Below are 17465 nucleotides of genomic sequence, written 5' to 3'. Positions count from 1 at the left end.
GTCACTTGCCTCTGTGATTCTTTGTTCACTTTGATAAAGTATAAAACAACATCCAGTCTCCTGTTAACCACAACTCCTCTACAAGTGATGCTAACTTAGATCACCACAGAGTATACATACTGTGTACACTTACAACTTTTGCTAAATATATAAATAATCTTTATGTCAATCTTTTATACTGCTTTCCAGGCAAGAATTTGCTCATTTAAACCAAACATTCATTTTTATTTTGTTTCTATATATATATATAACATTCTTTCTTGTATTCTCATTCAATCAAATAACCTGTTAATTAAATTATATACAAGGATTTCTTGATTAACAATATTTAACAAAGGGGAGTAACTCTCATTTGCTTCACATCACAACTGTGTACTCTGCCTCCTAGATACCCACAAGCAAAGAAAAGGCACATTTACTTATAATTAAATTTAATACATGTATTTACTTTGATATTATTGCATTTAGCTTGTTTGCTTAGTACTCAGGGGCAGAGGAGAAGTTTTTCAAAGCATTAATGCATTTTGCTAATTAATCAATAGAACCCACCCAAGCTCAAGAACACCTGACCCAGGGGCCATGAAATTCAAAATTTTGGAAAAGGCATCCTTTCTCATCATAACTATGTATTTAGTTTGTTTAATTAATACCAAGGGGTAGAGGAGAAGATTTTCAAAGCATTAATTTATTTTCAGTATATAATAAATAAGCCCCCCAACATGGAACCCCTGACCAAGGGGCCATGAAATTCACAATTTTGGAAGAGGCACTCTTGCTCATCATAACTATGTACTTAGTTCATCAGCTCAATACCCAGGAGCAGAGAAGATTTTCAAAGCATTAATTTATTTTCTGTATATAAAAAAAAAGCCCCCCCCCCCCCCCCACATGGAACCCCTCACCAAGAGGGGCCATGAAATTCACAATTTCGGAAGAGACACTCTTGCACATTATAACTATGTACTTAATTCATCGGCTTAATACCCAGGAGCAGAGGAGAAGATTTTCAAAGAATTAATGTTTTTTTACTATATATTCATTAGAGCCCCGCCCTAACATCAGAACCCCTGACCCAGGGGCCATGAAATTCAAAATTTTGGAAGAGGCACTTTTGCTCATCATAACTTTGTACTTAATTCATCGGCTTAATACCCAGGAGCAGAGGAGAAGATTTTTCAAAGAATTAAAGCATTTTCACTATATATTCATTAGAGCCCCGCCCTAACACCAGAACCCCTGACCCAGGGGCCATGAAATTCACAATTTTGGAAGAGGCACTTTTGCTCATCATAACTATGTACTTAATTCATCGGCTTAACACCCAGGAGCAGAGGAGAAGATTTTTCAAAGAATTAATGCATTTTCACTATATAAACATTAGAGCCCCGCCCTAGCACCAGAACCCCTGACCCTGGGGCCATGAATTTCATAATTTTGTTAGAGGGCTCAATGCTTATTACAATCATGCCAACAGTTTGACTGTTTGATGTCCAGGAGTAAAGAAGAAGATTTTTAAAAGATTGCATTAATTTTGATGGTTTTAGCCCCACCCCTCAGGCCCCAGGGGGGCAGGGGCCATGAATTTCAAAATTTTTACTCCCCTTCACCCATAGATGCTATATGCTAAAATTGGTTGAAATTGGTTCAGTGGTTCCAGAGAAGAAGCTAAAAATGTTCAAAAGTTTACGACCGATTGACGACGAACGACGACAGACAAAAACAGATAGCAATAGGTCACCTGAGTGACTCAGGTGACCTAAAAATGCATATCTTGAAAGGAAGATATAATGTTGATGGAAAAAAATCTAATGAAAAATTAATTAATGAGAATAAATTATGCTCAGAAATTTAAAATTTCTGAAATTAGGCCAATAACCTTCACAGAAATACATGATTAGAAACAAAAATAAATTCACATTAACATTTAAGATGATTCCTTAGCATCACAAACAATAAAGATGTGGTTAGTTGTCCTTAATTTGGATTCTAACAGTATACTAAGCCTTTTAATGGAATGTTGCAAAACAAGCTGACATTTTGAGGAAATAATCATTTAGGTAGTTATTCCCTACATTTAATTTATCATTTTTTTTTTTATGAAATAGATTTAAAAGAGACAAAGAACTTCATAAACAAGATAGAAAATAATTAAGAAAATTAAATTATATATGATGTTTTAGCTCAATGGTATACTTGTAGTCACATGTTTCTCTGAATTGGGGGGGGGGGGGGGGAATCATGTTTTCATCAAATTTTTAATCTCTTTTGAAAAAGTGTGTAATGAAAGAGCTAAATGCACGAAGGGGCTAAATTGGCCTATTTTTTCAAGAAAATTAAACTGAGGGGAAGAAAAAAATTATCAATAGAAATATTATCCTTAAGTATCAAACTTAAAAAGTGCATGCAGATTTTTGTATTTGATGACGTCATATTTGTACAGAAAACGTCTAAACACGTGCACTTTCATACTTTTTATCAATTTGAAAATAAAGCATTTTTTCCGTCTTTAGTTCAATTTTTTGCTGTGGCCACACCCTTCGAACAAAATTAAATTTATACCATTAAAAAAAGAATTAAAATATGAATAAGTAGAGCATATTTTAATTTTGTTCGAGGGGTGTGGCCAAATCGAAATTATTACTTTTAGTTCGATTCCAATCTCTAAGCACCGACTACCGCAGTGGAAATTATAGGGCATACCTCACATAAATTAAAAAGAAAAAGATTTGTATTGTTTTTGTAAATAGGAAAAGTTTAGAAATGCAAATGTTCTGTCTATAATATGTTATTTTGTGTGTTGTGGTGCAAAAAAGTACGAAAAACTCTTGTTAAACGAGACCGCATGCAGATGCAATAATGTCGACTTTTTGTACTTGTGTGTACTACGTGCCTCAGTCCTGACCCAAGACTTTTTCTTCACGTAGCTGATCTCTATTTAACTCATCAATATGCTGAAATGTTTAAAATAATAATTCCTAGCCTATTTATTTGTATTCTTTTTTTTTTTTTGCAACTACCAACTCCTCGTCACCATGGTCACTATGTAATCAAAGGGAGATCACCCGAAAAACGTGTACATCAGTGGCGGAGTCGAAATAGCTACGATACAAGTTGATTACATCAGATGCAACTTCCAGGACGTACATATAATGATTGTTTCACCACCCTACAAAACATAAATTATGTATGTCGAGAAGTTCGCATCGACCATATTCGCTATCCAAGGGACTCTCGGATCAGAAACCCTTGGCTAGCGAAGCTGAGCATCGACAGGCATCACAAACGTCATAAACATGGTTAACGTTGGATTATATTCCATACTAACATGCGTTTCAGAAACTGCCGTCGGCATTTTAAGACAAACGATTGATTCATGTTTATTAGTGAAAACATTTTCAGATCCGAGACCCCATAACATGTTACGAAATATAGAACCTAGAAAATTCGAGTTGACATCAAATAAACAAAATACATGTAGATTGATTTTAAATCTAGACTACGATTTTACAGATCATGTGTAATCGTAATTTTTGTGATAGGCCTTTATAAAACAAATACATCGTACAAACGAATAACTTACTATCAAGGTAGTGACAACTCTTTAAGTATAATTTCAGCATCGCCTGCATTCTGTGACCTAGCCAGCATATGAAAAAAATCAAAGGGAGGCTACTTGCTAACCCTTTCTATTTTGAGTTACTCCTCTTAAATGTAGCAGGTCTAAGGGAGAGAGGGCAACCAAGCTTAGCAAGCATGGTAATGTAAATTCATAAAAAGGGGGGGGGGTATTACAAAAATAAGACAGCGGTAAGGGGGAGGGGAATTCGGGATTCCCACCCTCACTCATTTTCAATTTTGGATGAACTTTAACAGGTGGAACAGAGCGACCAATGTGGCAATTACTAGTGTCATTTAAACAAGAAAGTGGTATTAAGTGAATTAATTATAGTAGTAGTATCTTTATTTGAGTATACATTGCATATATTGCCACAAAAGTATAACAGTTTTATAATATAAACATTGGTCAACAGGTGTTACACAGGTGCTTTATAACATAACTTAAAATATACATATATGAAAAAAGAACTATAAAGGGATATTTCCTATTATTAATCTTACTTTAGAATAAAGTTTTCCCTCTTTTTAAAACATTCAAACACGTATTTCCCAAGTTTTTAAGGTATATTTTCTGAGTCGGAATTAAGTAATTCAATTAATTTTACCATACTAGGTCTTACGTAAAAATATTTTTTAATATATTTTTCTCTTAACTCAACATGGAACTTGCATATCAAAACAAAATGATATTCGTCTTCTATTTCGTTCGATGTACAAAATACGCATTTTCGTTCACTTATAAGACATTTTTGCTCATAGCTACCAGACTCAATGCGTAAACAATGTGAAGATAATCTGAGTCTACTTAATGCTATTCTATGTTTTTCATAATATATACAATTGAGATATTCAGCCTGGTGCATAGTCGGGTTTAGATGTTTAAACAATCATCAATTTATACAATGCCATTGTATTAGTCCTTGTATGTATAGTGTGGAAAAATCCATGCAACCGCAGTTTTGAATTTTTTTTCAATCTGTATGATAAAAATGTATACATGTATGTCCCGAATGTATTATTGTTATTTTTTTTCTCTCCAATTTTCAGACAATACGTAATACCTGTGAACAATGCAATAATGTGCCACTCATTATAGACAATTAATGCTTTGGACGGTAGTTTTACTTCTTTAAATTAAATAAGTAATCTACGGATTGTAATGATAGTCATTCACTACTGCCGGTAGCTGTTTCCGTATTTTTTGTTTGTTTTGTTTTGTTTTGGGTTTTTTTTGTGTTTGTTTGTTTTGTTTTTTTGTTTTTTTTGTTTTTGTTTACAAAAATGTTCCGATCAAAAAAAGTCCGAGTTAAAAATCTCATACGCCATATGTATACGATATTATTATTTCATCGTCTTCTATACTCATTATCGCCTATCTATTTGTGGTTGTGTTAGAAAGTGCACATGGAGACCCGAAACGTTATTAGCAGCTCGACAGAATAATTTCTTAATATATATGAAAATTATGAGTAAAATGTTAAAACTGGCTTTGAACTATATGAAAGTTTGAGTTGTTTAGATTATGTTTCAATTCACCAGATAATTATTACTTTATGATTTTATTAAAAGGGTTTACAAAAGGTACTCCCCTGTTAGGGGAGTGTGTGAGATATGAAAGTGAATCATTTTCATTTCTGTGGATGTGAATTACAGTGCCAAAATTCATAAATAAAAATCAGTCCTTTTAAAAAAAATGTTTTATATATGCTGTAGCTGTAATTGACGCTAAGTTATTTTTTTCTATACACTTCACATTTATTGTTTTGTCTGTTATCGCGATGTGCAGCATACTCTGCAGAAATCATCGGCATGATCCAAGTTATTATCACGTGGAAAGGTTATCCTCTTTGTCATTTGGAGATCTCGTATATAAGATTAACTTTTCACTTTGATGATATAACATATTGATCATTAATTAGTGAATTTTATTTTGATTAAGTAATTTAAATTAAATTGAAAGTGGTTTACATGCCATGTCGGTTTTTTTAAACTTATGTTCCGTTTTGAAATTCAAATACTTCGGAAATCTTGTGTTTTCTTTGGACTCTTACTTGCTTGTTCAAAGTCTGTAGTGGCTTTTTTCCTAAACATACTGCCTTGTGGAAAGCCCTAAAACGTCATTATTTTTCTTGTATTTCAAGTACATGTATTTTAATACAAATTCATTTCAAATGTCCGGGAAATGCTTTAAGGTATGTCACTCGTCAGCTTTTTAGAAAAGTTCAGTCAGAACCTTTAACTTCAAAACTAATTTATTACAATTCCATTTTTATAACATATTTAAATCAAACAATGCAAATTATTCAACTTTCAATGAAAAAACTGCTCACAAATTCATAAAGAAGCAAAATTTATGAGGGACTATTTCTCGTGGTGGAAGGATATTTAGAAGAAAATTCTTCAAATCTACAAATTTAATATCTTGGTACTTTAGCCCCACATATTTTTACTTAGAGAATATTTTCCGTTATGATATGCTAGGGATATTAAATATAGGTCCCAATTTATATTTTTAGAATAAATTTTTTACATTCACTCAACAGACTTTGTCAAGAAATGAAGATATATTAGAGAAGTCAAGATAAAATTTTTCAACGTTTTTTGCCTGAAAATCGCACATTTTGACCAATATCTCAAAATTTACATCACTGACCCCAACTTTTTCTTTCATTATTTTAAACAACACGATACTTCCAACCGATCTGCACTTAAGTCATAAAAAGTTTGATACAAGAAAATATTTTATTGCCTATTTAGATTTTTTATACCCCAAATATGATACTTTTTAGTGCAAAAAGGTCACACAATAATTTACGCACATTAATTTGCATGATTTGTCCAATGATAAAGATTATTCAAACTATTTTACGTAAAATAAGATTATATTTATTGCCACAATTACATCTGATAAAATATGATAAAGATTAAAGTTATTAACCAAAGAATTACAATTTAAGTGCAAAAAGGTCAATTTAATTGTACCGTAGCTCAGGAAGATGCACACTGACCCCCCATTTTCTTTGCGATTTTGAGTCGTGTTATATGAGTACTTATCTAAAATATACTTTTCAAAAAATCCTTGATATAACAAATTTCACGAGTGACATACCTTAAATTACGAAAGTGCAGCGAAATCTTCAGAATGACATTATAATAGATGGTCACTTCAAACATCTTCATTTTTATAATGCAACTTTTTTTTTAAATTTTATGTATTCGTTATCAAAGAGCACTAAGTCTTGTGCATTTAAGGAATAACTGTCTTATTTTTTGGATTCATGATGTGATCAATCGAGTGGCTTGCGTGATAATTTGCATAAACGCCGAAGGCGTTTATGCATAAAATTATCACGCAAGCCAAACGATTGATCATCGTCATGAATCCAAAAAATAAGACAGTTATTCCTTATATTTACATGCTCCTGATTCTGCAAATCCCCGTGCTAATAGCCCCGCTTCTATCTCTATTTGTCCCGCCCCGCACGTGATTTTTTTTAACCGCGCCTATCGATGAACCAGTAGATTTATGTAGAAATAAAGTATTTTTACAATTTGTAATTTTATCTCGGACAAAGACATTGGAAATGTAAATATTCTTTTATAAAACCTTTTTTTTTGTTTGTACGCCATAGGACCATACTACAGCACATTAAAGAACGATAGAATCCTTATCCATGCCTACAAGTGTATATTTTACTACAAAATTCAGTTCAACTTAAATATGATAGATTAACACTTGCTGTAATTTTCAGCTTAATATGTCCCCTATTTTCATTTAAATCGTGTTACATATAACCACGATTTTATGAGACAAATGTTGTAAATAAATATATATTTCGTTAAAATACAAATAGCTTCAATTTAAATATAAACCCATATGTTTTCAAAACTTCTTGAAAATTCATAATTAAATTTTCCTAAAATTTTAAAGAAGAGCATATTTTGGTGAATTTTATTCCATTAACGTACATGTGTTTCTTTGTTATACAAAATGTCAACGTCACAACATTAAAGTATGTAATGACGTGACAGTTTTGATAAGGAAAACAATACTAAGTTTAAACGTCTGTAAAAAGAAAACCAGAAAAGATATTGTTAAAAAATAAATTGTTTTACAACATACAAATCTTAGAGTATTATGTGAGAAAGTTTCATTTATTTTGATAATTGGGCCGATTTTGGCACTTCGTGGATTTAGCTCTTTAAACATTAAGTATCCAAATATTTATGTCTCATCTGGTCTTATAATGAATTGTACCAGGTAAGAAGCATACAATAAAAATTAATTTACCATTTCCTTTTCCTATGACATTTCAGTGATAAAACATTTTAAACCTTTGTTTTGACCCTTTTAATGCAGGTTATTTAATTAAAACTTGCATAATTTTCCCTTTTTTTTAAAACAACAATTTTTTTTTCAATCTTTATAAAAGATTTGAATGCACATGCATGTATTTTACCAACAGAAAATGAACAGACCTATGTTTTATTACTTACATTAATTACTTATGGAAAATAAATTTTTCCCCCAAAGATTTAACTTACTTTAAAGGATTAAATTCTTTCTCTGAATTTTAGACCAAATTTACACAGAAACTTACTGCGCTGTGTGAGAGATTTAAGAGCGAATTCATAAGGCTAAAACTTCGCCCATCACTACTTGGACCATTGGTGGAGTTGGCATTGGGCAAAGTGTTGGCATTTGAAGAACTGTTGGCAGTTTTCAGTTGACCTTCATTCTCAAGGGTTGGCACATCTTTGGTAAGACTAGTTTTTCTTGCATCAGTTTTGAGTTTTGGCACCTACAATATAAATAAAATCAGCATGAGCCCAAATGAAGAACTGAATAACATTACAGATAATTATTTTATTTAATATGCTGTTTTCTAAAACAATACACAAAAGAAATTTGTTACAGAGTCATTATTGTTATTTTGTGAAGTTTATCTTTGTGAAATAAGTTTTGTCCATTCTGGTCCTTTGATTTCAGAGAGACTTTTAGAATAGAATTTTGAAATAAATATTTTATCTATAGTAAGAGACAAGCAAGAGGCCCACAGTCCACAATGCTCACCTGAGTCACTATGGAACTATTGTTCTTCATCAGTAGATTTTTTCCCTATGTAAAACTTTGATTGCCTATTGTGGCCCTACAATACCCTGGCACTCATAATTTTAAAAAAAATACCTGTGGGTGCTTCTGTATCAATATGATTAATCATGCCTTTGCCATTCTTGAGAAGAAGATTTTTGAAGAATTTTTTCCTGTACATGTATAATCCTATGTTAAAATTTTAATCAACTTATGTGTTTCCACCTTAAGCCCCAGGATCATGATTTGAATAAACCTGAATTACACTATATAAGAATGCTTCCAAATATCAATTTGAATATGACAATTCATGCATTTGCTGTTCTAGAGAAAAGATTTGTAAAGATATTTTCCTATATATAATTCCTATGTTAAACTTTGATCACCCACTGTGGCCCCACCCTACCCCTTGAGGTCATGATTTGAACAAAGTACGTATTGAAGCTTTCACACAAGTTTCAACTCTTCTGGACCATTGGTTCCTAAGAAGGTTTTTAAAGAGTTTTTCCTATATACAGTCAAACCTCATTATCTCGAACTCAATGAGACCAAAAAAAACTCGAGATATCTGATGATTCGAGATATCAAGGGTAAAATACTTTTTAAGAATGAGGAGTTGGGACTTCCAAATCACTTTGAAGATATCCATGGTATTTGAGATATCAGTGTTCAAGATAGCAAAGTTCAACTGTATTTCTATGTAATTTAACTTTGATGCCTATTGTGGCCCTGACCTATCCCTGGGGGTCAATTAAGATTTAAACAAATATGAAACTACACTACCTGAGGATCCTTCCTTATTAATATGACTTTTCATGCCTTTGCTGTTCCGAGAAGAAGGTGTTTTTTAAAAAGATTTTTTCCTATATATTCCTATGTAAATCTTAGATTGCCAATTGTGGCCCCAGTTTACAAATGGTGAACATTATTTGAACAAATTTGAATCTATACTACCTGAAATTGCTTCCATATCAATATGACTAATCGTGTCTTTGCTGCTTTTAAGAGGAAGATTTTTAAAGATTTTTTTCCTATACATTCCTATGTAAAACTTTGATTTCTATTGTGGTCCTACCCTACCCCAGGAATAATAATTTGAAAAAAAAAACTTGTAATGATTCTTCACTACCTAAGAATGTTTCTATATTATTAGCTCAGGTGAGCTACATATTCTGTAAGAACAAGAGGCCCATTGGCCACAATGCTAACCTGAGTCAATTTGGCCCTGCTGTTCTTCATCATCAAATTTTTCCCCCTATGATTTGAATCTATACTTGTAATGAAGCTTTCACATATAAGTTTGAACTTTTCTGGCTCAGTGAGAAGAATTTTTAAAAGATGTCAATAAATTTTCACTATTTTTTTTTTATTATCTCCCTTGAAATAGGGTGTGGCCCTTCATTAGAATAAACATGAATCCCTTTCAGCCAAGGATGCTTTATGGCAAGTTTGGTTGAAATTTGCCCAGTGGTTCTTGAGAAGTTGAAAATGTAAAAAAAATTACAAATGGAAAGACAGATGGATGGACAGATGGACAGCAGATGAAATGTAATCAGAAAAGGTCACTTGAGCTTTCAGCTCAGGTGAGCTAAAAATATTTCCATGTTCAATATAATTCATGCTCTGCTATAATGCACTTCATTATAAAAAATGTTTTTGTGACTAATAATAATGTGCATATGACTAATGAATAATTCTTAAACAGTTCAGAATTCAGCCCATGCTGATTCAAATGTTAAGGTAAACCTTTTTTCACTCAAGGAATTTACACTCATTAATTCTGATGAAATTAAATAATAATACTCTTCCATTAGGCCATCATTAAAAATATCTTTGTTTCCCCTAACCCGACCCAAAAATCTCAAGTTGGGTCGGTAGGTAGGTAAATAATTTTTTTCTGACAGCAGGTTTGGGAATACATTCTGAAAAATTGAAAAATATCTTTATAAATAAGAAAGAAAAGAAAACAATTTTAAACCTAATAACATACAAATGAAGCAACATGTATGGTAAATTAATTCACAAATATTATTCATTTGAACTTGTAAAATATCTCAGGCCAGCGTAAATTTATTGATATTGAATATTTACAAAACACACAAGATTCGCAAATACTGAACCATCGGACATTCGAGTACATTTTACAAACCTACTATCATCTTCGAGTACTTACACAGACAAAATGTCAAGGGCCTCTCGTGGCACAGTAGTTCTAGTGTTTCGTTTTGGAGTCACGACGTAATTCGGGAGCTAATTCTAAGTCACAGGTCCCGACGTGGGACTTGCAGACCGGTCAGTCGAATAAGACCATAAAAAACGTAGGTCCAGTGTCGGAGTATACATGTAGATGGCACGTAAAAGATCCCTTACTGATGCTTAATGATCAAAGGCCATAAGTGCCGAGTAAAAGTCTAAATTAGGAGCCTTCCACCGGCCCAACAAATTTTAAAGCAAAGAAACAACCTGTTTTCAAGGGCCTAACTAAAGCAAAATAAACTGGCCGTCCCAGGAAGTCGTACCATAAGCAAATTTTAAAGATTTCAACACTATTTGGAAATAGTGTACATGTACATGTATAAACAATATATAATTCAACCAAACCATATCTAAAATGATTAAAGTTTCATATATCTAATTTTATAGTCACGGAGTCAATACCCCATAAATAAAAGGAATAAGGAAACGACATCTGAATTATATTTATCAAATGAAATAATCATACAAAGACATATTTACAACTCCTATGGTCCTATGTATAAAAATAGGATCTTACATGAACTGTTTATTAGAACGAAACGAATCAAATGCAGTGAAATTTATTGATATGTATTCACAAGGAGCGCCCCTCATCTACTCATGAGGCAGGCTTTGCTATGCTTACATGTACTACATACGTTAATTTTTTAAATACCATCTTAACACTCCTTAGTCATGGTACATTAATTCACGAGATGTCTCAAGAGTGTAGGATTCTAATAAGTTAAAGATATAATAAAATTGATACGTCACCATTGTTTTATAACACGAACTAACCCTCTGTGGCCACATGTTGTCGGCACCAAATAAGAGTAAAACAAAAGCCGCCGTTCTGATAAAAAACGGATTTTGATGAAATTATATTTTATAAATTTGATAAACAATAAAAAAAAAATATTTAAATAATCTTATTAAAAAAACTTTTCAGTCGGCACGATTTAAGTGGGTCGGTCGCATTAGGGGAAACAAAGGTATTTTTTATTTTGGCCTTAGGCCTTGTTTGAAGTGTTTTTCTAAAACTACAAAATTTAATAAGCATTAAGAAAATGAAGTAAAATACTGGTCAAGCAAATTTGAATGCACCAAAGAGATAGATGTGTTAAACCTATCTTACAAAAATGATTGACAATGTGTCAACAACATGCATTTAGAATTTTCTAAATAACACAAAATAAATCATCAAGAAGTGTTTGATTAAATGTAAAAAATGAGACCACAAATCAAAGATCTATAAATCTGTCTCAATGCTGACATTTCTTAAGGTGAGGGGACTGTAGATTACTGGTGTAATTCACTCATGTATGACACACAATTATCGTTTAATGATGTCATCATAATTAAAAAGTTAAAATTTGTTTTACCAATGGTAAAGCAGGTCAATTTTATTGTTAATTTGTAAGTTTCATGTATTTATTTGACACTGATATATTTATAATGACAGTGTTGCAATTACAAGGAATTGTCTCATTCAACTTCCTTATAATATTCAAAAATTCCTTATGATTAACATTAACAATTTTAAACATTTTGAGAGCCAAATGTATAAGCCATTTTGAACAAAGTTTAAATAAGCATTGTCCCCTAAAGGCTCTAACAGAGTTTTTTTCCTTTACAATATCAAGGGTACCAAGAACCTCTCTCTGATAATATACAATGTTCTAGCAGCAGACAGCAGTCAGGACACAAGATAAAATCAATGTTTTTTCCTCAAAATGTACTACATTTAGGACATCATTGATAAAGAATAGACCTATAGGCCTTAACTGTCACAGGAGTGTCACATACTATTCAAGTCTTCTATGAGCCACAGATTTACTGCCATTTGAATTTATGCTTGAAACTAGGGATGTCAACGAATATTTGAACATTCTAATATTCATTCGATTAGTTAATATTCGAATATGAATTTATGATTCGAATATTCTGTAATTTTCAGATTTCACCAAAAAATGTAATAAATTTTAATTAGAACAGTGCTGGAATTATCCCCATTTTATTTACTAGCGATCCCCTAGCTGATTTCTTTCGCTACTTTTATCTTATAGATCTTCTAAATTATTTCATTTTGAGTAAGGTATAAAAGAAAAAAACAAGAATTATTAATATATTACAAAAAGTACTTTAAATAGTTTAATATGATCAGATCTAGAATCGAGGACAACGAAATAAAACCATTCTTGAATGTCTATTAAGAGACACGTGAAGAGTGTATACTTATGAAAATAAATTTTATTGATCATTGAATTACATCTGTGATAGAATCAGCCTGTAATATTGTACAGAGCTCAATTTCAGCATATTGTTTCAACTTAGATTGAATATTAATTTTAAAATCATTATCGGGAAGTTAATGACCTAGGAAAATTGTCTATGGAAGTGTTTGCTTATATTTTCAAAACATTGTATCATGTATTTTCAAAAGGAGTTATCTCTATTACCATCATGGTGTAAATTCAGATGGAAACATGATAATCTATTAAATACATTTTTTTTTTTAATGAGCGTATCTGTTTTACTGATATGGTATGAATGTATACTGAACAGTCATTATTTCCATGAAAGTACATACTGGCATAATGATCACCTTAACTGGATGAAACTTCATGTATATCTTGATCCCACAAAAAAATAAATAAATGAATGAATTATCTAAATGTACACAATTCTGGAACAAGGCTTCACAGATAATTCTCACCTCAATAAAGAAGTTGACTAGATAGGGAGTAGATTTCACTACTGAACACACAGTACACAAAAACTGAATCTCCTCTGATTCTGTAGGGGCAGCCTGGACTTCACCACATGCCTTGACCAGCCGCTGAAAAAAAATAATTAAAAACTTCATAAAATCAGCTTCAAAACACCATTCACCCTTCAGCATTAAAACAATGTATTCTAAAATGTGCAACAATAATACCCATACATACATAATTTTATTTTGCCATTGTCATTCATACATTTATCACAATTAAAAACTACAATTGTGTGGGGTTTTTTTGTTTTGTTTTTTTTATAAAATCTAATCTATAATTGTTCATATTCATATACAGATTAAAAGAACCATTTCAGTCTTGAGAAAAGGGGGGGGGGGTATGAAATAAATATTCTGGACCTGAAACATTAAAAAAAAATATGTAATTGCTCTTGTTAAAGTTAAATATCAATATTTAGGTCTGCAGTTTTAAATAACTTTCATTTCTTTGCAATTCTGTATCAAAGAATCCTTTCCATCAGTTGTCAAAACACAGGAATATTTCATTGATTGCTAATTGTACTAAGAGGTGATGATCTGTTAGGTAACTTCAATTAATTGGTATTCCATATGCTCATTATTGTGGTTGGCTTATTTAATATGTACTCCAAAAAATTGATTTTCAATTACACACAAGGCATGAACACATCATAAAATCAAAACTGTTTTATTCCTATCATACCGATTGGTACTCTTTATTATAGGTAATTAATTCAAAAACACACATTATAATTCCACAAGTGTTGGTGAATTCTTTTTTAATTATTATTATGAATAAGCATTCCATGATTTACATTTCCTTTCCCTGAAAAGTTAAAATAAATAACTTTAATGATTTCTTTTTATATACATACATGTATATAGTTAAACTTTGATCAGTGTCTAAAACTCAGATATCTTGAATCCCACGCATATGTAGAAATGATTTCAAAGTCCCAACCACTATTTTCTTACTGTATTGTACTTTAATTGACCCCTCCTTCTGGGAGTTATAGTAGAAATGTGGATTGGTCTCTGGTTCTTCACCATTGACAAATTCAAGTCCAAAAAACAAACAGTAGCATTTCTGTGTTTGTATTATTGGCATTATCTCTCAAAGTGTAACTTACATGAACAGCCCTGTGCACGCTAACATGGGCCAGGATAGGCTGCTTTAATCTGGACAATAACTTGGTAAAAAACTGTAGAACTATTTGTTTCATGCCTGGAGGATGCTGAAATGATAAAAGTAGTTTAAAGTACATGAATCGACTTACATATGATACATACAGAATTTACAGCTTTACTTTTGCTGCAAATTTGCTGCATTCAGTGATGGAGAAAACCATGAAAGTGGAATTGTTGTACGAAAATCTTAGATAATAGAAATAATTACAGAAAATGTGAATTCTATAAATAAACAGCAAAAATATAATTTATTCAAATTTCACTGAAAAGTTTCAAGGTGGGCACGTCAAAAGACAAATTAAAGATAAGTAGAACAAGTCACTGAAAGGCTAAAACTTCTACGACACAATGATCTAATTAATTTCCTTTTTCAACTGCTTAAAAATAGTTTTTGAAATGTTAAAAAAGAAAAATTAGATAATTGTCATTATTGCACACTTGAGAGTTTAAAAATAAATTTGGCATTTCATAAATATGATTAGTCTGGCCTCACTAAAAATATGATAAATAAGAAATAATTAAAAAGAAAAAAATGAGAAATTTTTTGGATATAACTGTTTCACAACTGTAATTGATATTCTACAATGCACTCCCTTAATTTGCATGCACATGTCAATCTATTTCCTCCTAGCAACTTTCAAAAAATTTAAATAACACATTAATGATTAAATAATTGACAGTTTTTTGTATTCTTCTTGGTAATAGACCACAAGTTTTAATTAATTTCAGTTTACTTGGAAAATGATGTGTTGTGATCAATAGTCAATTAAGCAGTCACAAAATTTGATAAGTTTAGCAAGTATAATTATTTTATTTTAGAATGAACTTAATAAGATGTTGCTTAAAGTCAAATTCAGTGAAAGAATAAAACAGTTTAATAGTACATTACAACCAGAACTATATAGTTCACATTCAGGGAAGTACTTTATTAGTTAGGTAAAAAAGTAAGACAAAGATAAACACGTTTTGATCTACTTTCTCTAAGAAACATTGGTCCACAGCCATCAAAGATACTAGGTCTAAAAATACTGTATACTTACATCAGTTCTGCCCAGTGAGTAGAGTCCCTTTTAGTCTATGTTGTACTTTTATTGAGTACCTGTACTAACATTAGTTCTGCCCAGTAAGTACAAAATCTCCCGTACTTTGTACTATACTATTTTGTAATATGTAACCATACAAACATTAGTTATGCCCAGTGAAAACAGAGTTTCCTTTACTTTGTGCTGTACAGGGGAACTATGTTTCTGTACTTACATGTAGTTCATTTGTCCAGTGAGTCCAGTGTTGTACTATGTAACTGTACTTACCCGTTACATCAGTTCTGCCCAATATGTGGTTGTACTGTGTAACTAAACTTGCATCAGTTCTTCCTAGTAAGAGTCTCCAATACTTTATATTGTACTATGTTGTACGTAACTGTACTAACATCAGTTCTGTGTTGTACTGTATTACATAGTATGTAACTATACTTACATTATTTCTGGCCCAGTATATGTTGTACTTTGTTACTGTACTTAAAACAGTTCTGTCCAGTGAGTACATCATCTCTCATACCTTGTGTTGTACTCCGTATCTTCAGAGAGTACATCATCTCTCATACTTTGTGTTGTACTCTTATCTTCAGAGAGTACATCATCTCTCATACTTTGTGTTGTACTCTGTATCTTCAGAGAGTACATCATCTCTCATACCTTGTACTCTGTAACTTCAGAGAGTACAACATCTCTCATACCTTGTGTTGTACTCTCTATCTTCAGAGAGTACAATATCTCTCATACCTTGTGTTGTACTCTCTATCTTCAGAGAGTACATAATCTCTCATACCTTGTGTTGTACTCTCTATCTTCAGAGAGTACAACATCTCTCGTACCTTCTTTTGTACTCTGTATCTTCAGAGAGTACAACATCTCTCATACCTTGTGTTGTACTCTGTATCTTCAGAGAGTACAACATCTCTCATACCTTGTGTTGTACTCTTTATCTTCAGAGAGTACATCACCTATCAAACCTTGTGTTGTACTCTGTATCTTCAGAGAGTACAACATCTCTCATACCTTGTGTTGTACTCTGTATCTTCAGAGAGTACATGTACAACATCTCTCATACCATGTACACTGTATCTTCAGAGAGTATATCATCTCTCATACCTTGTGTTGTATTAGGTATCTTCAGAGAGTACAACATCTCTCATACCTTGTTTTGTACTCTGTATCTTCAGAGAGTACAACATCTCTCATACCTTGTGTTGTACTCTTTATCTTCAGAGAGTACATCACCTATCAAACCTTGTGTTGTACTCTGTATCTTCAGAGAGTACAACATCTCTCATACCTTGTGTTGTACTCTGTATCTTCAGAGAGTACAACATCTCTTATACCATGTACTCTGTATCTTCAGAGAGTATATCATCTCTCATAGCTTGTGTTGTATTCTGTATCTTCAGAGAGTACAACATCTCTCATACCTTGTGTTGTACTCTCTATCTTCAGAGAGTACAACATCTCTCATACCTTGTGTTGTACTCTGTGTCTTCAGAGAGTACATCATCTCTCATACCTTGTGTTGTACTCTGTATCT

General features: G+C 32.0%; 1 protein-coding gene across 2 annotated transcripts in view; it reads right to left on the bottom strand.

The window, feature by feature from the left end:
- Positions 1-17465, bottom strand: part of LOC133181011 (FHF complex subunit HOOK interacting protein 2A-like) — a 41847-nt gene that overhangs the window by 17000 nt on the left and 7382 nt on the right. For both annotated transcript variants that reach the window (XM_061315532.1, XM_061315533.1), the window contains exons 4-6: positions 14828-14932; positions 13662-13784; positions 8220-8420 (exon numbers count right to left, since the gene is read on the bottom strand). In XM_061315532.1, the coding sequence (XP_061171516.1) occupies positions 8220-8420; positions 13662-13784; positions 14828-14932 (429 nt within the window). The remainder of the gene's footprint in view (positions 1-8219; positions 8421-13661; positions 13785-14827; positions 14933-17465) is intronic.

This window comes from Saccostrea echinata, unplaced genomic scaffold (genome assembly GCF_033153115.1).
Source record: "Saccostrea echinata isolate AGI-Se365-2 ecotype Australia unplaced genomic scaffold, CSIRO_AGI_Sech_v1 ptg000008l, whole genome shotgun sequence".
Taxonomy (NCBI): Eukaryota; Metazoa; Mollusca; class Bivalvia; order Ostreida; family Ostreidae; genus Saccostrea; species Saccostrea echinata.
This window is presented reverse-complemented; position numbering and strand designations above follow the sequence as displayed.